This window comes from Limulus polyphemus, unplaced genomic scaffold (genome assembly GCF_000517525.1).
Source record: "Limulus polyphemus unplaced genomic scaffold, Limulus_polyphemus-2.1.2 Scaffold1712, whole genome shotgun sequence".
Lineage (NCBI taxonomy): Eukaryota > Metazoa > Arthropoda > Merostomata > Xiphosura > Limulidae > Limulus > Limulus polyphemus.
Window position 1 is genome coordinate 81,275 of NW_013667322.1, and position 25,932 is coordinate 107,206.

Consider the following 25,932-nt stretch of genomic DNA (forward strand, 5'->3'; position numbering starts at 1 on the left):
CGCGGTAGTAAGTAAAGTGCGTAAATCGTTCGTTGAGAATTATAGCGTGTGTTTAAGTGACTGTGGACATTAAGTGTATTGCAAAATTGTATTGAGAAAGAATAAACTAGTTTTATTTAAGAAAGGGCTTGTATCGCTGAAGTTTCTCGGGAAGAATTTCTATGGAAAATTAACAAACGAACAGAGACCTAACACCAACATAAAGATCAACTACCTAAACTTCTGCCCCCCAGTGGCATAGCGATATGTCTACGGACTTACAACGCTTGAATCCGGGTTTCGATACCCGTGATGGGCAGATCACAGATAGCCCATTGTGTTGCTTTCTGCTTAAGTTCAAACAAACCTAAACTTCTATGTATGAACCTTGAAATATTTAAGCTTACTGAATAGATCGAATATATTTTTTTAACATTTATATATGATATTTACATTATTATTTCTAGTGTTTAAAGTGTTCAGTTTACTTTAGCAACCATAAAAACATTAAGTTATTGAGTAGTTAAATATTATTGTCGAAACACAAAAACTCTACAAAAAATAATAATAAATAAAGTCAAATAAGTTAAACTGCAAGTATTTTATTGACAGTGTTTTGTCGCTATTAAAATATACTTATTGGATTGGTTTCTTTTTTATCTTTTAACTAATTATATTTTACTTCAAGAGTTAGCCGTATATTTACATGAATTTATTTTGATTGATTGAAATTTGGTTTATAACCTAGAAGTTTTGAGACTAGTAACATCAATTATTATCAAGAAACTCACCGGAAGCGACACCTGGTGTAAAAAATACAATAGAGTTAAAAGTAGACAACGTAAGATCGGATGTTACCTGTATTGATGAGTGTACGACTAGTGTTAGTAATAGTCGAGTACCATTGTTAGTTGTACTAGATGTTTTTTAACTGCTTTATAAGTAAATGTTAGTAAATTAACTATTGTTGTTATAGTTTATTTAAAAATTAAACCTAACTTGTGCGTAAAAAGTGCATTGGATGGGGAAATCTTGCGATAAAATTTGTGCATTTACAACAAGTAATATAGCTTTCATTAATTAACGTAGTAATTATAATAATTTAGCCTTTTTAAATTTAGGTCACGTATGTTAGGCCTAAAAAATTAAGTTTTGCCAAGTAAACTAATATAGTCATAGTTACATGTTTCTACTTTAGTACTTATTTAAGTATGGTAGAACTAGAAGCACTTCTATTTTTAAAGTAGGCTTGCACAAATACAATAGTACAAGATCTCTGAGACTCAGTATCGCAAAAATGTGTATATCACAATTGAAAGTGAAAGACTGTGTAAATTATGATCAATTGCCATCTCTACCCTATCTTAAGAAGTTGAAGCAGTCATTTAGCGAAATTAGTGTAATGTTTAAAAAAAAAGTTCCACGTGTGATATATGACAAGAAGCATTACACTTTTTGAATTTTTTAAAGGTGTTAGAAAAATTGAATATAAATATTATGTAGTTATTTAAATTTTTTATTACTTTGAATTTTATCTATTTGTGAAAAGATAGGACGTTAAGAATCTTATGTTCACATTAACTTCAAAAACATGATTTGAAGATAATATTGGTTCTTTAAGATTCTAAAAAAAAACCTCATTATGAAAGAAGAGAACATGGCAAAAGTAGATATCTTGTTTAGTAGTGTTGTTGTTGATGTGGACAAAGAAGATTTCCACACTGACTAATTATTTTAGGAGCATGAATAAATTTTATGTATGTGTCCTCTCATCCTGTTCTCTTCATAATATAGCACAAAGAAATCAGAAGCCTTTATCCTATCAGTCACCTGGATAACATTGTAAACTTCAATTAGATCACCTCTTATCTTGTATTTTTTTCGAGAGAAAAGCAATGTTACTTGTTCACATAAAATAAACCTTGCATCTTTGGAATCTTCTAGTTGGTTCACTTATTAAATATTGGATATTAACATGATGGAAAAGTTACATAAATGGGTTATTGCAGTAGAATAATTCTAAAGTTAAATAATTTAAGGTGTGAGGAATGATTTAAAGTTCTTAATATGTTTTCTCTGGAGCATAGAAGAATTATGGAGGTAGTGATACAGATGTTTAAAGATCACAATTTTCATGTGAATTATCAAAGTGGTAAACTGAATAGACTTAAAATACAAGCTTAAATATTATGGTTAATAGATTTAAGCTTTGGAAGCCTACATATAGATTTTTTTAGAAAGAAATTTTGTTTGGTTAGATAATGAACTTGTAGAACAGTGTGGAATGTGATGTTATTGTTACTTTGAATTATATTAAGATTCTAATGGATGGATATGTGGATGTGATGTAAGTTGGTTTCTAACAAAATAGATGATTTTTCTTGATAAGGGGTGGCCTTGATGGATCAAATGACCTTCATTTTGCTACTTTTGTATTGTAAAGGGATATTTGTATAATTGAAAAATTTTACTAATAGTTTGTTGGTTTCTCAAAGTGGAATTTTATTCTCAGCTTAAAGTATTAAATTGATCATAGTTGGTATTATCTGTAGTAATACGGCTAGGTTTGTTTTACCAAATAAATACTTCACTACAATGAGTACCTTTGTATGTGATAATAATTTGAGAAGAATCTCATTAGTGGAGGCTTTATAATAATGTTTTTTTAATAAACTGTTAGCCCTGTCTCACTTGATGGCATAGAATGAAGGAAATCTTTATCTCTTTCTCAGAATTATAATGTTTTCAAAACTGATTTTATAATCGTCAAATTTCTCCAATACTAGGGAAAAATGGTAGTGAAACTATACAAAAAAGCTTAAAAAAATTTTCAATTTTGTTTAATTTTTCTTTTTGTGGTTGCTGGATTCATATTTAGAAAACAAGTCTTAACGTGAGTAAAACTTAAATTAACTTTTTTTTTTATATGTGTCACACATATATAACAAAGTTAAAATAGAGAGATAAAAGAGAGATTGTTGTGTTCTGGACATGAAATTATTGCCAAGGAATAGTGCAATGTATGCAGGACTTCTCAATTTGTGATTTTATACTGAAAAGTAGTTGAGAGATTTAGTAACTTAACTGCAACTTCACAAGGAAGATAACTGCTAGATTTGGTAGTTTTTTAGGGTTCTAAGTAGCCATTGGCAAGTTCTTGTACTGGTTCTTTAGTAAATAACAAAAGCAAAATGTGCAAGCTAACCTGTGCAATCAAAATATTTCAGTTTATTAAAGTGCTTTGATTCCTTGAAAAAAAATGAGTTAATAAAGGTTGAAGAGATGGTGGGCCTAAACCAGATTATTAGCCAACTTAGAAATAAAGATTGTGAAAGGATTCTAGGTCATATTAAAAAATATCTTTATTACCCCTCTTTCAATGCTGATTTTCAAACTTAGGTAGTTTTGTAGGTAGGGACATTTTTTCCCCCCTCAGCTACACAAGATCAGGATAGCAAGTACAGCTACAAGAAAAAGAAGATTTGTTTATTTATTTACTTCAACATGTAAATTTAATGACAACTTCATATAATGTATTTGGAAAACCATGAATAAATGGAATTTACAAAGGTAAAAATGTTGCCAATTTATCCAATAAAGTCTTTGTTACAACATCAGTCTTATGAGGAAAACAATGTGCATCTTGTATAATGTTGTTGTATACATCATGCCAGGTATTGTCACTGTTATGTTCAAGCAAATGATTTGTGCACACAATACATTTGTTGCAGTCACATTTTGCAACAGTTGTTGCACATATAAAATAAAACAGTGTTGTATTTTAAATTCTTCAACCATTTTCAATGTACCAGCACTTCATTTTTCTTCAATTCTACTGAGAGCATAAGTTATATTTACAGTTTCTATCCAAATTTGTCATGTTATCTGGTCTAGAAAAAAAAAGAGATACCATGTCTTGAATGGTACTGGAAGTGAGAGGACTGATTAGAAAGTAGGTTAAAAACAAAATTAACAAAATCAGAACCTGCTGCCATGAACAAATAATAAAACAACAAAAAATTCAAATTTGGCAACACATTTTAAATCCACTACTTTGTGAATTTGGTCTGGCAAGGGGAAATTAAACTTTATTTTAATTTTTGCCATGGCATATATAATTTTTAAGATATTGAAAAGTTCACCAGTTATGAGATGTTTTTTAAGGTTTGATTTGTACATATTTGAACTGTCTTGAAGCAGTAGTATAGTTAGTTATAATTTTGATATGAGCTTTATTGGTCCTAATTTACATTTTTGTTGCTTGTAACAGTAGCATACCCCTTATCAGTTTTAAGAATTTTTTCATCTTCTTTTGTTGGTAGATTTCAAGATGTTAATTCGTTGGGGCTTGAATTACGTATAAATATCTTATTTTCAATTAATAATAAACAGACTTGTATTAAAGATTTTGTGAAAAAGCCTTCAGGTAAAGAAATTTTTTTACCTCTTAAAGGTGGGAAATATGTGCATGTAAAATTTAACATTTTTACTTCTGTTAAGTTCTTTAGAAAATTATTTTGTAGATTCACCCATTCCCATCTTTACTTTCTCTTTTGTTAGCTTTTTTGCTTTACTCCAACAAATAAGGTTTTCTAGTTGTGTCTTAAATTTAAACAATAGAGGATTCTTAATAAAATTAAGATATATGAAAGAAGCATTTTGATCTCAAATAAAGGTACAGACAATGGTTCTAAACTAAAGCTATTGTTCAGCAATTAATTACCCGAGAAGCGTTCTGAAATTTTAGAAATTACTGTTCTAACATTTATGTTTGTATAGGTGTAGTTCAGAAGTCTGGACATCTTTATTAACAATCTTCAAAAGTAGTTCAGTGGTTAAACCATCATTGTTAATCTGTTGATAACTGGAAACTTTTTCATTTTGTATGTTGATAATGCTAGAGTATTTATACCAGTATGTTCAATTAATAGTTTCTGTTGCATAGATTTGTAATTGTCTTAACCAATACTTTAATGAATAGCATAAAAAAAAGAAGTGTTAACAACTATTCCTCCTCTCTATTTTGGCTGTATAAAATGCAAAAGGAAAAAGAATAATAAAATCGTTTGCATTTCACTCAGTTTAAACATTTTCTTCCACCAGTTGTAAAACACATTTTGAACTGAACTCAGTAACTGTGAAAACAAAACAATTTAATGAACTTCACTATTTTTTCACATTTGTTTCTAGTAATTTGAAAACAGTATGAAACAGTATCATTTTGGGATTGAGATATACTTTTTCTCATTTCACGGTGTAATCTGGGGACCTTTATTTAATATTTATGCCAGTAGTTTGAATACTTGTAGCTAATAGGGTTTTTTATAGTGCTTCACAATTTATACCTTTTAACTTTGAGTAGACGTGAATAAGGAGTTACAAGTCCTAAGGGAACTTTAGTTATGATTTGTAATTCCAGTTATATGTGAAGGAAAATATGGCCTTAAAAGAGTATCACACTTTTGATAGAAGTTACTTGTGGTTTAATCCATCTGACATTTAAAATTTAACTTGTATCAATTTTTGGCAACCATAAGTTACTAAATTTCATAATGGACATTTATTGGTAGTCTAAAATTGGAAATTGAAATTAATTATTGTTGAGAATCTCTGTGGAAACAACTATACTTTTATATGAAAACAGATTTAACAAAATTGCAGTTAATAAGAAAATGAATACATTAAAATTACAAACATGCATACAAGTAGAAATTCTCAGATTATGAGCTGAGGAGGCTGGCTGTCATTTTTCCACCTACTATAATCAAGTTGATGTACTGTTTAATGCATTTTTAGACAAATATATTAATAAAATATAAAAACTAATAATTACACAGCACAAATGGTCAGTAAATCCCTATCACAAGTTTGAAAGTATGGCATATGAAAATTAGATAATTTGGCTCTGTCACTGAAATATACACATTCATTGCAAGTAAAACCTAAGAAAAAAAAAAAGGTTCCTGTTGGTACTCACTTTACTAATCTGATGTATTGATTTGTATATACAGATCTTTTCATGAGAAAATCCACATGTGCAAGTGAACCTGTAGCTTGCAAATTGCATGGGTGCTTAACGTGATGTTACAAAAGGGAAATAACAAGTAAACCCTTTCTCTTTAATGTTACAAATATTTGTATTAGCAGAGCTATTGATTTTATCAAAACTATAAAAAAAGAAGAAAATAACTTAACACCAGATAAATCTTATCTTCTCTCTCTCTCCCTCCTTTTGCAGTTTTGTTTCTGGTAATTTCCAATTTTCCATAACTTTGAAATATTTTCTCCTCTAGTTTATTACCTTTGCTGCCATCTTCTCCCTCTGCTTCACAAATGATAACAATGAATTGAAAATTTATTACTATGCTGCATAGTGCATTTTTAAAGGAAAAACATTTTTGCTTTCCTCAGAAGTATTTAAAATTGTAATGTGATGTGGGACTAAATATGGCCTTTCACGTATGCAACAAACAGCATGCATAATTTGATTTGAGTGTGTGCCTACATATGCGATTGCATGCGTCACACAAAATGGACTCTATATCTATATATATATAAATAATATTACTTGCTAACAATATTAAAGTATTAACACTAAATCAATTGTATATTCATACATTGTCTATGAAAGAGAATGTAATATTGATTATGTCTGGGGTTTTAGAGTTTCTGTTTAAATTTTCTTTTTATTTTTAGGATCTTTAGTTTGGTTACAAAACAGTGTTTATAATAGAAATATAGTGTTTGACAAGTTTTGGATATACAAAATTTACTGATGTAGATGATTTTGATTGATGTGTGAGACTACAAGAAACTGTGATGAAAACATTATCAGAAAATATATGACATCAGAAAACATTAATTACATTGATTTTTAGAAAACCCAATACCAACATCTGATGGCCTTTTGTGTTGCTGTTTAAATGAGTTCCAGGGAAATAAACCTGTATTTAGCAAATTTAAATAATATGGTGCATGTGTCCATGTATACTACAATGCTATGCACAACAGTATTATAAGTTTCAGTGTCTGTACCTACCTAACAAGACTTTTGGTTGAATGTTCTAAATTTGTATAAGTTGATGTGTTTCAGATTTATTATATTACATGGAATTTATTTTGTTTTTAAAGAACAAAATAACTTTAGTGGTATAAACTATTTTCAATGTTGAATCTGGTTAAAAGTCTTAACTGTAAATGAGCATTTCAATTTAGCTTTCAATATCATTTACTATCATAACAATTCTTAAGAAGCATACTTAATATAGTACGTGTATATATTTTTTCTGCAGCTGTCCATGTGTCTACCAAATAAGTCAAAAGTTTTTTGGCTCTTTCTGAGGTTATACAAATGTACCAGTCTTGCCTGAATTTTGTAGACGCACTTCTTGGTAAAGATCAGAAAAATAGTACAAGAAATGATGACAGTCATGTGACAGAAAGAGTTTATCATGAGCGTCAAGTGAAAGAGTTATGTGCCCTGCATGCCCTAAATAACTTGTTCCAAGATGGTAGTGCCTTTTCTAAGCAAATGTTAGATAATATTTGTCATAGGTAAGAATATGTTTTTTTTTAAATAGTACATTTAGTTTTTGTAAAACCAAACATTATCTCCTCTGAAAGTCTTAACTGTATTTAAAGATTTTCTTTGACAAATGCTTTTTTCTTCAAAAATGTTTATCATTTCTAACCATTAGTTATAAAATGGTAATGCTCTTACCATGTATTAAACATGCATAAAAGAAAATCAAAAACATTTATATAATAAAAGGTAAAAAAAATAATTATTAATTTAAAATACAAGTACTCTAGTACATGTAATAGAAAGAAGAGTTATAAATGTAATGAAAGTAACAAGGAAGTTATTAGATAATCAATTAATTGATGGGCCCATTAATCAATTACATGCCCTTCACTGTACAAAAAAATAAATATATAAAGTGTGTGCTGTCTTTATAACTTTTTTTCACCACTGCATTATTCTAACATGGTATTAATAATCTTCCTATTTTCATTCACATTGTTTTTTTAAAAGTAATTTTCTAATTATCCTTTGTTTAATAACATAACTCTTTTCTGTAGGACCCCATTTGGGCATTTTTGCAAAATTTTTTTGTCCAATATTTACTATCACAATAAAAGGTGAATAATGTTTGTGTCTAAAACATATCACATTGCAATTGGAAAATAATTAAGTTGGCAGTTTGTGTACATCATTTCAATAGGATAAGTATAAAAATAATATTCATTAAAGATTTGAGTCATCACAATATTTTGTATTTGCTTAACATACTCACTAAACAGTAAACTTACCTGTTATGAAGATTATTTTATTTCATCTAGTGAATATAAAAAAACAAACTTCATGTTTACAAACATTGAAACTCAAAAACCATTGTATATGTGCTGAAAAGTAAAAACACCATAATTTCAAAGAAAGCCAGACATCAAGATAGCTGTATTGAGTCTTAGCAATCTCCAGTCATTTGACTTTCTTGTTTCATACTGTATATATATTCCTGTGTCTAGATAAACTACTTGTACCTGATGATAACAAAGCCATCTTCAAACATCGGACGTGCTACTGTTAAACTTCTAATAAAGTTTTCTTTCTTACCCATCTCTAAACTGTATATGTAAGCTGTTTTTCATATCTAAGTTGTCGATGTCTTATTGAAGAAAATTCATTAGCTTTCAAACATGTATAACACACAAGTACTTTCACATTTCAAAATGAATGAAACTAAAAGCAAAACTCACAGAAACTACAAGATTAACTTGTAAACCTAGATATATATTCTGCTATTACATGATAGGTAATTTAAGCGTATTTAAGCTTTATAGTTGTTTCCAAAGCTGTTTCATTGGTAGTGATCACTTGAAGTGGCACCAGAACAAGATTTCAACTGAGACCTATACAAAACTAAGAGAAATGTGTGAAAATTAAAAAATTGATAATATAATCTCAAGGGATGGTAGGTTTTTTTTAGCAAAAATAAATTCAATCTTTAGGATGGGCAGAATTTTTTTAAATATTGAGAAGTGGGTTATTTTGTTTACAGGCAAAATTCATTGCAGTTATGCAGTAATGAGAATATGACATATTTTTCTTCATGAATTACACTAAATAAATGTCAGAAAATTAAAAAAATATCATTTGTAAAATATTTTTTGAGCTTAAAGTGTTTAAATATATTTAGAATTAACATATAAAATTGATTTCAAAATTGTCTCAAAGCATTTTATTAAGTGGTGAAAAAATATGAAAAGTCAGAGGTAATCCTGTCTTTAGACTTCAAGAATTAAGTTACTTTTTTAATCCCAAAGTTTATACATGAAGTTGTATCATACATGCAATGCAACTGCATTGTTTAACATTTAACAATAATAAGATATTTATTCACTTTGCACTCCCCTGTTGCAACAATACTGCTTATACTTTTTCATTCTTGTTCTTCCAGACAATTCAGTACTGTTTTACATGTTTATAAGTGTGTTTAAGATAATGTTGAGGCCTTAAGTGTTTTATCTATACCTATGAAGTTGTTTAAACACTTTGTAAACAATCAAGAGAAATTAATAATCATAACTGATTTTATTTATTAGGCAAATGAGTACTTAGCCAAAGTAAAAAACTAGTATGTTTGATATTCTTTAAGTAGCCTACATTTAAAGTAAAACAATGTAAACAATGTATATATATATATATACAGTATTAAATATTTGGATGTTATGAAAATGAAAATAAACATTTAAGTAACAAAATGGTATAATTGAAACAGAAGATATAATTATGTGATAGATTAAAGCAACATTTAAACTTGTAGGATCTAAATTTCTATTTTGTATAATAATTTTTTATGTAGTGCAAGATCAAATATAAGAGGCTATATAAATTCTCAATGTAGATGTACAGTTTGATTAGGGTTAAAAAAAGGTAGGATATGGGTGTGAACCAATGCAGTATGTATAAAAGAATTTTTCTACTATTTAAACAAAAAAAAATTAATAAATAATGATAGGAAGCTCAAGCATTTAAAAGATGCACAAATTATTAATTTCTGTTTGTTATCGTAACTGTAGTTTATGTTCCTGAAATACGAAAGTTGGATTTATCTTTCTTGTAGCCTTTCTCCAGATAATGTTGTCAATCCCCATAAGAGCATGTTAGGCCTTGGAAATTATGATGTAAATGTATTGATGGCTGCTTTACAAAAGAAAGGATATGAAGCAGTGTGGTTTGACAAGCGGAAGTAAGTATTCTGATTAATAAAGAACTTTGAGCTGAAAAAGTGTTCTTGAATTGACATGTTTTAATTATGGTTCATGTTTTCTGGCTTTAAATTTGGCTATTTTATAATTACTGAGATTTTACTTCTGGTTTGGCATTTTTCTTTGATCAGTATTTCAGATTTATGGGCTTCACATATTCTTGTTTATTATTTAAGGTATACAGTGGGTCTAAAGTGTACTTTAGTCATTGTTCAGAATGTGGTCAGGGTTTTATATGTTTTAATCATTATTTGAGATAGGGCTAGTTGCATAATATTTTGATTGTTTCAGTTTCTGATAATAACCATTAGGCAGTTTATTGATACTGTCACATTTTGAAGTGTTTTTGATATCCAACAACTAAGATATTTCTAAAAATAATGTAATTTTCATTTTAATACAGTATCTTCTGACCTGAGGCCCTTGATGCCTCATTAAAGTCAAGTTAGTGTTAATTACAAAAATGATTGTTACTTATCCCAACCATCAAGGCTGTTTTAAACCTGTGTTAGCTGAGAGTGCTTATGACATCACAATTAAGTACTCAATTGTTTTTATGATTCTGATCAAATCTTTTCCTTTTGTCTTTTATTTGTAAGCTAGAAATAAAGCAAATGTCAACAGATTTAGAAACAGATCAGGCCTTCAAAGGCTTTCAGGGTTCACACAGATCATGATAATTTCTGAAAGTCATCAAATTTTGTAAACTAATTTGCAGTTCTGGAAATATTGGTTTTTATCAAATGATCTTGAAAAGACCTTAAAAGCCTAATCTCATTGCTATCACATCTATTTTTACCATTATCTTTATCTAAGATTTATGAAAAACAAACTAGAAAATGTGACTCATAAAATGGGAAATACAATGAATTGCCAACACTGATCAGCACAGGTTGAACTATATACCACCATCTGTAAGCCATTATATAGGTGTCATGTGATTATTATTGGAATGGTATTGTTAGTTTAAAAATATACTCAAGACTCATTTGGTGGAAATCTAAGATCATGAAATTGTTGATAGTATATAGAATATAGACGTTTCAGAATTTTCCTTAATTCCATCTGCATAAACACTTAAAACAATAATTAACAACATTTCTAGCTTTAGTTTTTATTTAATTACTGCTTAAATTTCTTTAATGAAAAGAGATAGAGATGCAAATCCATATGGCAACAGTGTAATAGAATTAAGTGTTATAATCCTGACTGCCGTGCATAATATGATCAGGTACTTGGTCACCAATTTATACAGTGATTAATCAATGTCGAGATATTCTGAGTGACATTTTGGGCTTATTACTAAATACCTTGGGATCTGCTTTTAAGAGACAATCAGGACTATAAATACAGGAATGTGATATATGTTATTTTGTTCATTTATGTTATTAGTTTTTCCTTTGAGATCAAAAATTGATAAAATTATAAAAAATTGGTTCATGATTATACTTAATTATCATACGGTGTGATGACTGATGCACATGAAAATGCTCTTGACAGCAAATAAAATTATTCATAATAATTATTGTTTTAAAGGTTTATGCATTATCATACAAGAAAAATTGTGGGATAAACAAAACGTTGAAGTAGAAAGGTTTTCAGTTTGAAAAGTTCTTTGTTAGGTGGAATTGCAGCAGTAAACTGAGAAGGCATTTAAACATAATGGAATGCAATTATGTAGGAAACTACAAGATATACAGCTTTGTTAATGCTTGCAACTATATGAGAGTCGTCTCAGTGACAACATCAGCTTGAATCTTTACTTTTTTGGTTAGCATGGTGACATTTCATGATGTATATTCAGTAGCAAATGAGGTACAAGTTGACTTGTCCTATTGGCAACTTGAAATATGTTCAGTAACATTTTGGTTACATGATAGAGGAGGGTTTAGCTCTTTCCAAAGTACACTATTTGGGAGAAAAATGTAAGTCTTTGCCATTTTCTATTATACTGAAGTTGGGAAAAGTTGAAATATACTTAGGGGACTTAATGACTTAGAATTTGTTAGTAATTTGTTTAGGCTGTCTCTCTATCAGTCCCTCACATTTGAGGATGATTGTCTTCCATAATGATCTTAACTGTGTGTCCAGTAATTGCTGATGAGGCCAATCTGAAATTGACAGACTGTTGCAGTTTGGGTTTCCAAGTGGAATTAATGGTCCTGGATTGTTGATCTTATCCATGACATGCTATTTCTGCTGATTCCACTTTTCATCTGTTGTAATCGTATGGTTTCAGAATGTTGAGATCCTTGTAACAGACTCCTCTTCCACTTTAGATGGTCCTAGGGAATAATCTCTCAAGAGTTGATGTTGCGTTTCTTCATTTTGATCCTGAGGACCTCTTTGAAGCTCTTTTTTCTGCTCTCCTCTTTAGTTTATTCCATTAAAAGATGTTTCCATGGGAGACATCTATGCAAAATCCATCAACATTTGCATGGTTTTTGACAGAATGAGACTGTGATCCAATGGCAAAAAGACCAAGATGATTGTTTCTTAATGTAGTGCCATTTAGAATTTATTTTAAAGACTTGTTTCATAGTTGTTTTTTTTTTTGCTTGAATAAGTGTTTTAAACAGCTCAGGTGTTAGTCAAAGTATGGTAGGGAAGTGAAAATTCAGTCTAGCATGGCTGATTACTGATACTCATGGTAATTGGCTGCTAGAATACCCACAGAGTACTAACCATGAACAATGCAAATTATACAAGAAAAATAAGGGGAGATCACATTTTTTGTGTTTTACTTGCATTTTAAGGTATGTGGTATTGCTAGACTATTTTCTATAGCTTTTACCACCTTTAGAAAAGAATAATAAAACATTACTGTTTTAATTTTAGTGGAGTTTATATTTTTTTAAAATCAGTAAAATAGATGTCTTTCTTCTGTGAGCCAGTACAAACCATAGGTCTTTCAGTTTGCAACCTTATTTCCAGCAACTGTAGTTGTTGGGTAACTGCAGAAGAAAATGTTTCAGATGTCACATTAAAAATATATAACCTGAGAATTCTGAAGGAAACTGTTGACTACTGTGTTATAAAAATTTGTGGTGATTAGAGAATTTCTGGAAGTGAAAAGAATTCCCACTTCTTTGACCATATAAAGTTCTTGAAACAGGTTTTCATGAACATAAACATTTATTCAAGCAATATAAATAATTTCATTTCATTTGCAAATTATATATTATTTTCATTTACCTATTTGTGTGATTATGGCATGTCACATTATTAGCTCATACTAGCCTTTCATTTACGTCACCACATGTTAATGCTTTGAACTAAAAAAGGTTAAAGTTCACAGTTATGACTTTGTGATTACACTTTTGTTTTCAAGTTGAAGGCTTCAAATTTCCTATCTCTCATCATACATGTAGCTGACTGTTTTAAAATTCTGAATCTGAGCTTTTTTTGCCACATTACCCATTTTAATGCTAAGTACCGAAAAATTTACAACTGGAAAAAATGGAGAGTGTATGAGGTTGCTGTCATGTTTATTATGAAGAGTATCGTGTTAAATATTAATTTTCTCATACATCTCTTTTTTTACTCTGCAGTCATAGTATATTCAAAATTATCATTGCTAGTATTCAATATTTTTTCTGGATTTAATGTTACCTGTTAAAATTTCGGTGAAAGTAATGCCAGCACTTATTAATATTTCCCTTGTTTGATGTTCTATGTATAAATAGCACTGTAATATATTCAAATTATCCTGAGAATTATTTCAAAGTTTAGATTTTAATTTATTATTTGAGGAATTGTTAATTATCATGTAGTATTAAACATCATATGTTACAGTGACTATGGTAACAGCACAGTGCTGGATTTAAATAATAAAATCATGTATGTACTATAAAACAAAAATATTACATTTTCTAAGTAAAGAAGCAAGCCTTAACTATGCTGAAAATTAAAATAGCTGTTATTTCTACTTTAAAATAATTTCATTTATTGAATTAACTCTCTTAAACTTTCTTCCACCACTCATACTAACCTTTCATTACATCACTACACGAAAATTGGATTAACTCCTTTAGACTTTTCACCATTTTCATTTTCAGAGGATCACATAATTTCATTGAGGAAAGACTGGTACTACTGTCTTTTTTAGTATGTCAGTATGACCTAATGTGTTCACATTTGGGAAATGGTCTGCCTATGTGAATAGCAAAGACATGTGATCATGTATGTTTTCTTGCTTTTTTATTTCGGATTGGCTATCATGAGGCACTTGCCTCATCACCTTGTGATTACCACTTCTGAAAATGGGAATGGATATGTAATGAAAAACAAACTGATTTTTTAAGCTTTCTTGGATATGTGCTGCCAAACCAGATTATCTACATCTATGAACTCAAAGAACACCCAGCTGCTCAGAAAGAAAATTTATTGAGTAGGTAGGTTAGTAGTGTTGTGAATTGCACGCCTTTCACGGAGTAGGTAGTATATTAGGCTGTTAGAAGTGTATAACTGTTAGGTAAGGTAATTGCAATATCTAGTTACACATGATCTGTTATGGATAAGAACATTCAACAGTATCAGAAACTTGAAAGCACAGTACCAATAAATATTTTCAGGTATGCTGAAAGTAGTGTTAAATTGTGACATATTTCTTCATCAAGATGGTGAAGAAAGTATAAATAAGATTTGTGCAACAAATTCTCTGGAGCTTACTGCAGACTGCATCCAGTGCAGTTTTGTGTGAACAGACACATTCTATGAAGTCTGTGTGATACACTCTCCATGGATGGAGTGATTTGAAAGGGCTGTAATATGCAACATTCCCAGAGTACTTGATGAGTGGTTACCAATTTTGTAAAACAAGTAGGCACTACATTACACAGTTTTGAATCGATAGCTAGTAAAGGTCTATAGTAAGACAAGTAAACAATCTGATTACGAGTATATTTTGTCAATTGCGAAAAGTGTGGATATCCTGGTATAGGTTGTATTTTGCATGTGGAGGTGTGGTATTCTCAGGTTATACTGATTTTTACCAAAAGTTTTAGGTAGGCTCACTTTAAAACAGGAGGATTAGCAGGACAAATTATGAAGTAAATCTGAATTTAACTAATAATTGAGTTTTTAAGCAAAAAATAAAAAATAGAAAGACTGGACATGATGTGTAACACAAAATGAAAACAATATTCTATAGAAGAAACATAGTGTATGTAATTGTGTTAAGACACTGGTTGGTTACCTGCTATTAGATTCATGAATTGATTAACTGGATTTTTCCCTGATGTTGTTTTCCCTTCAACCAACTCGCTTGAGATCTTGTGTTAGCTATTTAAATCTAAAGTTTCTTATTTAACATGGAATGTCGAATTTACTCATAGTAAATAGTGCTACCCACATGACTGTTCCTTCTCATTCAACATAGTGGAGGCTGTAACCTCTATCCTTTATCTGCTCTACCAATGAAGGACACTGCTGTCATTGACCTTCTTGAACAATATGCACATTCTAACTGTGTCTCCTGCAGGCAGAGCAGGTATTATCTGTAGAGAACAACAAATGAACAAAGGCAGCTTAACAGTTTTCTGGACTATGTCTTTGTGCAAAAACTGCATAGACTCAGAATAAACAAAAAAGTTTGAAAATTTCTCCATTAAAATACGGAAGTGCATGGTATGTCTGCATCCCATACTTTTCCTTCCACCTTCTGTGTCCAGCTTGTTCTCAAGCCGACAGTTAAATTTAACTTCAGAGCTAGTTAACTTTATGGTCAAGAAAATATCTTTTCTCTCCCCTATAAATGTTAACATGCAACATAGATGACACAACCCTTAAACAATAAGCTGCAATTCAAACATCCAAAATTAATATCATCAATTAGAAAAAATGTAATACATGATAATTGACACATTAACATACCTTTAAATAATGAAACAACACAATATACACAAAAAGCACTTTAACTACTAAAAGGTACCATATAATATGTAATAGAATAATCATAAAGAGAGAACCTTTTACTCATCATAAAACACATACACACAAAGAAAACAATTGGATACTGAAAGATACACAGTACAAAAATAGGCTGAGTCACAGTAAAAATCAGGCCAGTTTCCAGAGTCTTGAGGACTGGCCTAACCACTTAATCCAATCTTTTGATATGGAATAAGTCCTGTAGATACTGGTTATCATCTGTGAGATGATCCTTCATGCATTTCAATGAATTCATCTGGATACTTTGGCAAAGAAAACAGGATAGCTAAAACTGGCTGTTTGAATAAAGAGATATACAGAATGGTCAAGAATTTGATCTTAAGTAACAAAAGTCTGAATTGCAAATGCAGTATCAGTTGAATTCTAGTTGGTCAGAAGTTCGGCTAGGCGTATAGGTTGAAAAGGGTTATAATAGGTTACAACCATGATCTTTTTAAAAATCTTTTTGAGATGGTCAAACAACATTTCTATGGGCTTTGTTTGTACTCATGACCTATATTGTCTGTAGAAGATGTATCCCTAGTGCCTGGGATATACTCAATCCTCTTTCTTCATTGGGTCTCTAATTGTTCATTTTGTTTAGTTGTGCTGCCCTCTGTCCTCCCTGTTGGACAACAGATAACATGACTTGCTCTCTAACCTGGTTTAATTTTTCTCCCTACAGTCTGGTTATCATGTGGATAGAGCCAAGTTCCAGCATGAAGGAAGGTGGGTTGAGACTGCAACTGGGTTCCTACATCTGAGCTGACTCGGTTTAGGTGACACCAGTTCTTATTTTTGTTCAATACAAACCACTTCCTTCCTTTTTCCATCTACAAGTTTACTTCTAGTTTTTGGTGTGACTTACAAAGCTTTCACCACATTGGTATTATTTTCTGTTTCTCCTCCCCCCCCCCCCCCAGCTCCTAGTACACTTCCAAGCTGCATTTTATTTAATTGAGCAGCCTTTCCAAGTTGTTGATGGCAAATTTATTCATATTAAATAATGGAGACCTTAATCACTCCATCTATTCCCCTGGACACCATATGACATCTGCCTATTTGGGAGGATCATACATCATGTCAACATGGAGTAGTATTATCTGCCTGAAAATGAGCATGTTCATCAAATGGCCTTTAGACCTATGTTTAGTTGCAGTGTATATATTCATAATATACATCATGTGATAATTCCAGTTGGTTTGACCAGGATAAAATTTTTTATAAGTATACACTTGGTAGTTTGTATTACTTATTCTACTAAATAATCTATAAGGTGAAATGCATGTCTTCACCACATTTGACATATTACACACAAGTTAGAGAAGAAATGGCCATTGAAGTTAGTTGCCTGATATGTTTGGATATTTTTCAGTGTTCCAAACTGTACTACCACTGCTCTGCCAACATACAAGCCACAGATTGTGTTGATATACTGACCAAAACGGACTGATAAATTACACAGTACATTTGTTCTGAGGATGCTTATGTGAAATCAGAGGTCAGAGATGACTGCCTTCATTCTGTGAGTGAAATTTCTTAGACACAGCTGGAGATCTACTTCTGTTTACACCTAGTATATTGCCATTTGTCAGAATAAAGTTGGTATTCACTGGTTAGAGTGGTGAACTTGATGTTTTGCAAGATACTAATTGTCATGGCTTCTTCTGTGTACTGTGAACTTGACCTTTTGTTTTTGTACCCTTACAAGTATTATTAATCTTCACTCAGCCCTGAAAGAGTTGGGCTTGACCACTAAATCCTTTGGTGCAAGCTGTGTGCCATGCTTTCCCAAGTCATTGGCCACGATCAACTTGGGTTCCTTTAGTTTCCTGTAGATGTTGTGGAAGTGTTTAAAGTTTACTGTTGGTTCTCCTGATATCCTTGTGTACTTCTGGTTGTCTTGACCAGAGCTGGAGTTGCGTAGAGATCACCCCACTTGTTCTTAGTCTTGCTGGGCATCATTCCACCTCAGTAACCCTCAGTTGTCCATGTTTCCATTGTGCTGAGATCAGTCATCACTGGTAATGCCTGATCTGTTGTTCATACCATTTAGAAGTGTTGCCAAAGTAAAAAAAAGAAGCAATGGTACATTAATGATTTTTTTTTAAAAGAGTTATAATATGAAGTTGGTGGAATTAATATGTTGAATAACCAACCATTTTTAATTGTTACTGATGAAGGGTTTATTTGCTTGATAATTTGTATTATGGTTGATGAAGAAAGCACAACCACATTACAAATTTCCAATAAAAACTTGTCTCAGTTGTATGTGAAAGATGCAAGACTGCAGTAATTGGTTAGATTTTGAATGTCAGTGTCAAATGTCAGACATAGGTATCTGGCTATATTCAACAACAAACAGTTTCCTTAGCTTCACAGGACACTGGATCACAGGGATTTAAAACAAGCTGCTCTTAATGTCAAGCATTTTTGGAAAGTGTTGTAAGATGTAATGAATATATGGGAAATTGAAAAAGAAAAATATTCATCTCTCAATAAGAGTAAGCTCTTATTGAGAGATAGATATATTGAACAAATATTTTGAAAGATTCTGATGATGATGATGGATTGTCAAAAACCATGTTTCCTTCTCACATTACAACTTGTGATAATAAATGCTGGGAAATTCCAGTAAGCTGTAGTTGATTTTATATCAGTCGAGAGGTTGTTGTACATTTCAACCAAATGCTTGAGCATGTGAAAAACGAATAATTATACAAAATTATTTTAAATATGCCACAAAATAAATTTATACAAGAGATACAGACACAATGAAATTCAGCCTACTATCATCCTTGAAAGGTTTTTAGAATAAGAGAGCAGTACGCTTCTGTGCTGCTGATAACATCACCAACCTCAATATTACCAATGTTTCCTATTGGAGGCATGTATAAAATTTCTATAACTATTTGAATAAATTATTCAAAACATTAGCTACACTGGACTTGTAATTTTAGAAGTTGTCCAAACCGTGGCTTCGCTGTTGTCTGTTGAAGTTACTTGAGAGAAAGGTTTGAAACTAAATTTGCTGGGGTATAAACCTGTCCAAATTTCACCTCATCAAACTTATTGGAACCTTGCTTTAAAGTAAAGAAAAGTAGTATTTTTCAAAAAGAAACAGAACTAATCAGTGAAATAGTTTGACTGAGAATGAAGAGATACTGCCAGTTTCACAATAAGATGTAGCTCAAGATAAAGATGTGGTGGTGAAATAGGTGATCTCTCACCATTAAAACTACCACCACGTTTTAGAAGTTTATGGCAGAAGATGCATGACTTATTCTGGGTAGTATTTTGATTGAGGTTTGAGTAATAATATGAAGCAGGCAGCTAAGTTTATATTTTCAACTAATCTGTAATCAATTAAATAAAATTGCAATTTTTTTTTATCTCCATTCAAGATGGCCAGGTGGTTAGGGCACTCAACTTGCAATCTGAGAGTCGAATCCCTGTCCCATCAAACATGCTAGCCCTTTCAGCCGTGGGGATGATATAATGTGATGGTTAATCCCACTATTCGTTGGTAAAAGAGTAGCCCAAGAGTTGGTGGTGGGTGGTGATGACTAGCCTGCCTTCCCTATAGTCTTTCACTGCTACATTAGGGACGGCTAGTGCAGATAACCCTCGGGTAGCTTTGTGTGAACTTCCAAACAAAATTCTCTCCCATTCAAGATACACGTACTGTACAGAGGGACTTTTGTCATGTGCCAAAATTTCAAAAATATTACTTTAATTCAAGTCTTAATGCAGACAGCCAGTATTATGTTTTCTAACTACTGTGTAATCATTTAACTGAAATTATTATTTTGTGTCACTATTTATGGTAATAATGATATTTTAAATCTCTTTGTTTACACTCATGGTTCAAAGACATAACATTCTATTTATCTTATTTTGCTTTCCAAACTTTGTCATTTATACTTTGAGATTGTGTAGTATGTGTGTGTGCATCATACAGATGAAGGTAAGTTGTAAGTTAAAACACTTATGACAATAAATTATTTATAAAATTGGAATTAGTTGTGCTTTAATAAAAGAAATATAATCTAAAATTAGCTTCATTTCATCCAGATCATAGATAATCTTAAATTTTGAAAAAAAAAAGTTAAACATTTAAAAATACTTAAAATTATGTATTGGTTAAGTCAAAACACACTTTCAAAAATGTTAATCAGCAGCAAACATTTTGAATTTAAATACTTGACTAACTCTAACTTTTTTGGTAGATTTTTTTCTTTTGTAAAAATTTACAGCCTGCAAACAACTAAAGAAATATTTGAAACTATTATTATTATATTTTGAATAGGAAGAAACCTTAATATTCAGTAGATATAATTTATCTATTTTTCAGAGATCCAGCATGCATAGACTTGTCAAAAATTTTTGGATTTATTCTGAACATTCCCAGTGAGATGAAGTTCGGGTTTTTACAGCTACCTCTCAATCGTAAGCACTGGATAGCTGTTCGAGAAGTAGAAGGCAATTTTTACAATCTTGACTCAAAATTGGACAGACCATCCTGTTTAGGAAAGGTAATATTTTAGTTCATGTAAACTATCAAGAAATTAGAACTTTCCAAGATAGACCATCCTGTTTAGGAAAGGTAATATTTTAGTTCATGTAAACTATCAAGAAATTAGAACTTTCCAAGATAGACCATCCTGTTTAGGAAAGGTAATATTTTAGTTCATGTAAACTATCAAGAAATTAGAACTTTCCAAGATAGACCATCCTGTTTAGGAAAGGTAATATTTTAGTTCATGTAAACTATCAAGAAATTAGAACTTTCCAAGATAGACCATTGTGTTTAGGAAAGGTAATATCTTTGTTTATGTAAACTGTCAAGAAATTAGAAAATTCCATTATTTTTTTGGAAATGCATGTAACTAGGTAAATATTATACAATATATAACTTTTTGTAAGGCTTCAATGAAAACAATAACTGTGTGTATGTGTACATATTTTGTCTGTGTGAAAACAAAAACGATTGGTAATGTGCTCAAAAATCATTTAAGATAAAACATGAACAATGAATGTTTGAATTAACAGCAAGCCTAAGATACTTTAAAATGGGATAGTTTTGGATTTTCAGTGTTATGCTGTGACTTTGTTTGGAAACAATTTTATTTGAGTGGACGGAAAAAAATGGGATGGTTTTAGTTTCTTAGTGTTATGTTGTGACTGTGGTTTTGTTTTAGAACACCTTTAGATGAATGGCCAGCAAGCATCAGATACTTCAAGGTGAAAAAATAGATCTTAATGTTGTCAATGTGTTGCACTTTTAGCTGATGGTTTTGCATGAGGTGATGAAGAACTGATACTGACTGCCATTGTCTGTGTCATGAATTGGTGTTTGTTTTTGATATGGGAGGTGTATATTAACCTCTGTATACAGACTTCCTAAGATGTACAACCCTTATATTCATCTTTCAGTACTGTTAAAGGATAAACTAAAACTGAAAATGTAAAAATTAGTATTGTAATTTATCAAGAGCATGAATTATGAATGTTTCAGTTTTTCCTTTTACTCTTTCTGCATTTTTACACCATATATTTTTAACCTCGATAGTGGCAAGTAAAATTACTAGTAATGATTCATTACCCATTCTTGCTTATTAATTAGTAACTCCTATAAAAGAAACAAAACATGGTAAACCTAATGGTGGCATTGAAAATCAGAAGTAACTTACCTTTAGCATAACTAGAACATAAATTGATAAATATATTGGAAACATCTAAAAACTACACCAAGTCATTTTCCACACCAAAGTCATATAAAGTTCCATTGTGTGACAATCTGTACTGACATTACTGGACTGATGAGAATTAACATTGCATGAAACTGCATTTCTTAGCTGGTCATGCAATACATTTTGTTACTGTCAGAATTAATTTGTAAAATCACCAAGATACAAAATGCTAAACCTGGTGTTAAAACTAAAAATCATATTATTTATTACCCCTTTCTTGCATTATAAACTTTAAATTCAGTAGGACACAAACAGTTAAGTTGATGGTGACAACAACTTGTTTGTAAATATATTATTACAGGGACTACTTGCCTTTTGCATAAATGATTCCTACTGGTCTAAGTTAATGCTCAAGGATAAGGTATGAATTGTGGAAAACAACAGAATTGCAACTAACTAGACTATGTATTTTTCTTCATAAATTGATAAAAAGCTCTTAATTTCATTTTTTTTCAAAAAATTAAGGTCTTGTTAAAACCCAGAAATATTTTGTTAATTTGATTCTTACTTTTTGAAATGTATAACCAATAGTAGTATGTCATTTTACAGCTAGTGTGTAATATTCTCATGTTGTGGAGAAAGCAGTTTTCATTTTTAACATGGAAGTGATAACACAACTTTTGACATACAGAAACAATTAAAAAGTCATGTGAGTATAAATTTACTATGTTCTCTCTCTCTTTTTTATTATTAGGAACAAGAGCTCCTAAGTTACCTACAGGAACAAATCCGATCTAAAAACCGTGAAATTTTTGTAGTTATGTCTCAAGAGGTTGAACAGAGTGGTATTTGGAGAATGGACAGAAGAAAAAATGTTAGCCAGTTACCAGTGCTGCATCATGGAAATGATATCCAGCAAGAAAGAACATAAAATTCACTGCTGCTTTTAACAATTGTTGAAGTGATTATGGTGCAATTATTAATTTCTTCTATAATGGGGATTTAATCCCCAAGATTCTGTGGTGTGCTCTCAGAAGACAGTCAAGTAGTCTTGTGAACTGCTTTTTAGTAGATGGTTTAACTTCTTCTAAGCAGTCAAAGGTAAGGCCATCCAAATGAAAATATATTTCTGTTTAAAAGGTGTAGTGCACCTGGTGGATATGCAAATCACAATATTTTGTATGTTACTTCTTTTAAATAAAGTTATATATTGTAAATTAAAAAATATGTTTTAAGTGTGCTGAGGTATATAAAAGTGTTAAAAGTTTGGCAGTTAACTTTAAATAGTCATTGTTGGAAGACCCTTTAAAAGAAAATATTGTACAAAGGTTATGATTTTATAAGATAGTACATGAGAGTTAAATATATATGTAATATTAATGAATCAGAATATACATTTATATTGATACAGTAACAAGGGACTTTACTGTGATTTTGGGGAAAATGTAGCTTTCATACATTTGTACATAAACTAGAAGTTTAAAATAATCAATATTTGTTAATGTGTGTGTGTGTACTTTATATAGAAGTTACTATGGTGTTTCAATAAAAGACAAGAGTCATAATTTATGTGTATTTGTTTTAACTTACTGTTTTATTATTATCAACTTTTGTAGAGTAAGCTTCAATAAACTGTTCTTGAAAAAAAATATAAGTAGATTATGTAGCAGAGAGAATAAATTAGCAGTGAATTGACTTACTTGTAACCTTCTTTCATAACCAGTAGACATAAAATCAGAATATTTTCAACTTGTAAATTTTTTTGGCTATCAAATTTCAAGTATCCATTAAGTTTCAAATAACTTTGAAAAGGATTTTATGACACTGTAATACTTATTATGTAACTACATACACAGTCAAATATTTAGAACATTACATAGAACCATAATCCTACTGTTTGTTAAACATGTTTTGTATAGAAAGCAATGTGTGAAGAGAATATGCTGAAGTTCAAAGTTATTCAAAAATGTTGTTTTTCTCTCAGAACTGACAAATATTCTTGTCATACTTAAAAGCTTCACACCATTTTTGTGGTACAGATAATGCACTTGAGTACATTCTGTAGGTGTTAGATTGCTGATTATGACTATATTCTTGTACTAATACTTAGCCTGTGCATGCTAAGAGTAAATTTTTGGCTGGAGCTATATTTATCTTACATTCTCATGTTAATATTTTAAAATAAATACGTTCTTCATGTACTTAACTGAGCTTGAGTGCATTGTTATTTAGTTCGTAATAAGAAATAAGTGAAAGTGAGAAGCATGTATAAAAATATATCAACCACACCGTATTGTCTATATTCAGTGCTGATTTTGTTACTGACACTGATCTTAAGGATGTTTTTCTTGCTGACAGATGTAGTGATTTATTGTAGGGTGAAATGAAAGAGAAGATATAGTGTTGTGGTCAAAATAAAATGTTTTATTATAGTGTAGACATGTTGACTAATTGTTGTAGCAAGAGGACTATATCAAATAACAATGTGAATAAGTAAAAGTGATGAATTTGTATTTATTTTACTACGGATTGAATGCTTTAGCTGGGAATGAAATGGAGTAATTACACAGCACATTGAAATGAGAATTGGATTTCAGCACATCTTAGTGTTCTCACCCATGAAATGAACTGTCTTCCTAAAAACTGAGAACAAATCTCTTGTTAAACTGCCAACACTATTCACAATATATTTTCTCTCTCTGTAGCTGAGCAATCATAAAAAGGGAACCTGAATGTGACATTTCTTTAATGGCTACTCGACAGATAAATTCACCAAATAAAGAAAAGGCCCAAATCTGAGCAAGAACTAACTTAACTCAGGATTATATTCAACTCTGAAGCTCTTCCTGCACTACTCAGAACATCATGTCATCCTCATCATCAAACACAATGCATTCACAGAAAAAAAAGAGAGATACCAAGGTTTTTACTTCTCTATTTGCATATGTTAGACAACCTGCCAAGAGCTCTGCTCAAGTTATCCAGCAAGCTGGCCAGGTGTGAAGGACAAGTCTTGGGTTTGGTGTGTAAACGTGGGAAAAAAGGACCTATGGGCAAAAGTAGCATTGTTCAAAATAGGGCACATTCTGTTTGTCTACATCTTGTAACTAAGTGCAAAAACATGTACTTAATTTTTTTGTATTGTATTAATAAAAAATTGATCAATATAATATGCTATAGAAGGGTTTAGTTTGTGTTAATATCACAACTCTTCCACATTATTTGAAGCTGTCCCAACTTTAAACTGAAAATCAACTGACACAACAGAATTGTAACCTAGAAAACACTAAATTTCATGACACGCAAGACAATGTGTAACACATACAAGCTTACTACAGCAAACAAACAACTTTCACTTTAATAAAAATAAAATTATAACAAAAATAAATTCAATACCCTGCCATACTAATACAGTAAGAGCACAATACACATAATGAAAAATATGAAAATTTACACTCCAAGCTCAATGCTAGGCCTGGCACGGCCAGGTGGTTAGGGTGCTCAACCCACAATCTGTGGGTTCGACTCCCTGTCACACCAAACATGTTCGCCCTTTCAGCCATGGGGGCATTATAATGTGACAGTCAATCCCACTATTCGTTGGTAAAAGAGTAGCCCAAGAGTTGGCGGTGGGTGGTGATGACTAGCTGCCTTCCCTCTAGTCTTACACTGCTAAATTAGGGACGGCTAGGGCAGATAGCCCTCGTGTAGCTTTGCGTGAAATTTATAACAGTCAAACAGCTCAATGCAGGTTTTCTAACCACACACCCCAGCAGCTTCTCTTTACCTCGTACTTCATCATCTTGGAAACCTATCCATGTTAGCAAAGTCAAAATTAGAATTTACAAGGGTGTTACAAAGGAGCACAGAAATGCTCAAACTCAATAATAACAAACCCTTGATCATGACATCAAAATTGTTTTTAATAATTTCATCTGTGGTATTTTAAAGTACACTTAAATCCAACAAGTAAATTACTAAACCACAATAACTGAAAGTTGAATAAGGTTTCCTTAGCGGAGCTGTAATCGAGTCCAATTAGACCAGACATGAAAGA

At 31.1% G+C, this 25,932-nt stretch overlaps 1 protein-coding gene across 4 annotated transcripts; it reads left to right on the plus strand.

Annotated features, from left to right (window-relative positions):
- The first annotated feature begins 828 nt into the window (after positions 1 to 828).
- LOC106464659 (josephin-1-like) lies at positions 829 to 25,010 on the plus strand. Of its 4 annotated transcripts, XR_002611798.1 has the most exons (6): positions 829 to 1,040; positions 7,272 to 7,533; positions 10,107 to 10,232; positions 20,537 to 20,717; positions 22,630 to 22,976; positions 24,581 to 25,004. XR_002611798.1 is itself a non-coding variant. In XM_013924819.2 (5 exons), the coding sequence occupies exons 2-5, from the start codon at positions 7,331 to 7,333 to the stop codon at positions 22,804 to 22,806; spliced, it is 687 nt and encodes a 228-aa protein (XP_013780273.1). In that variant the 5' UTR covers positions 829 to 1,040; positions 7,272 to 7,330; the 3' UTR covers positions 22,807 to 25,010. The 4 variants fall into 4 exon arrangements, 3 of the variants coding, with proteins under 3 accessions (XP_013780273.1, XP_022248122.1, XP_022248123.1); XM_013924819.2 differs by having other exon boundaries at positions 22,630 to 25,010; XM_022392414.1 differs by having other exon boundaries at positions 830 to 862; positions 22,630 to 25,010.
- Positions 25,011 to 25,932: the final 922 nt, after the last annotated feature.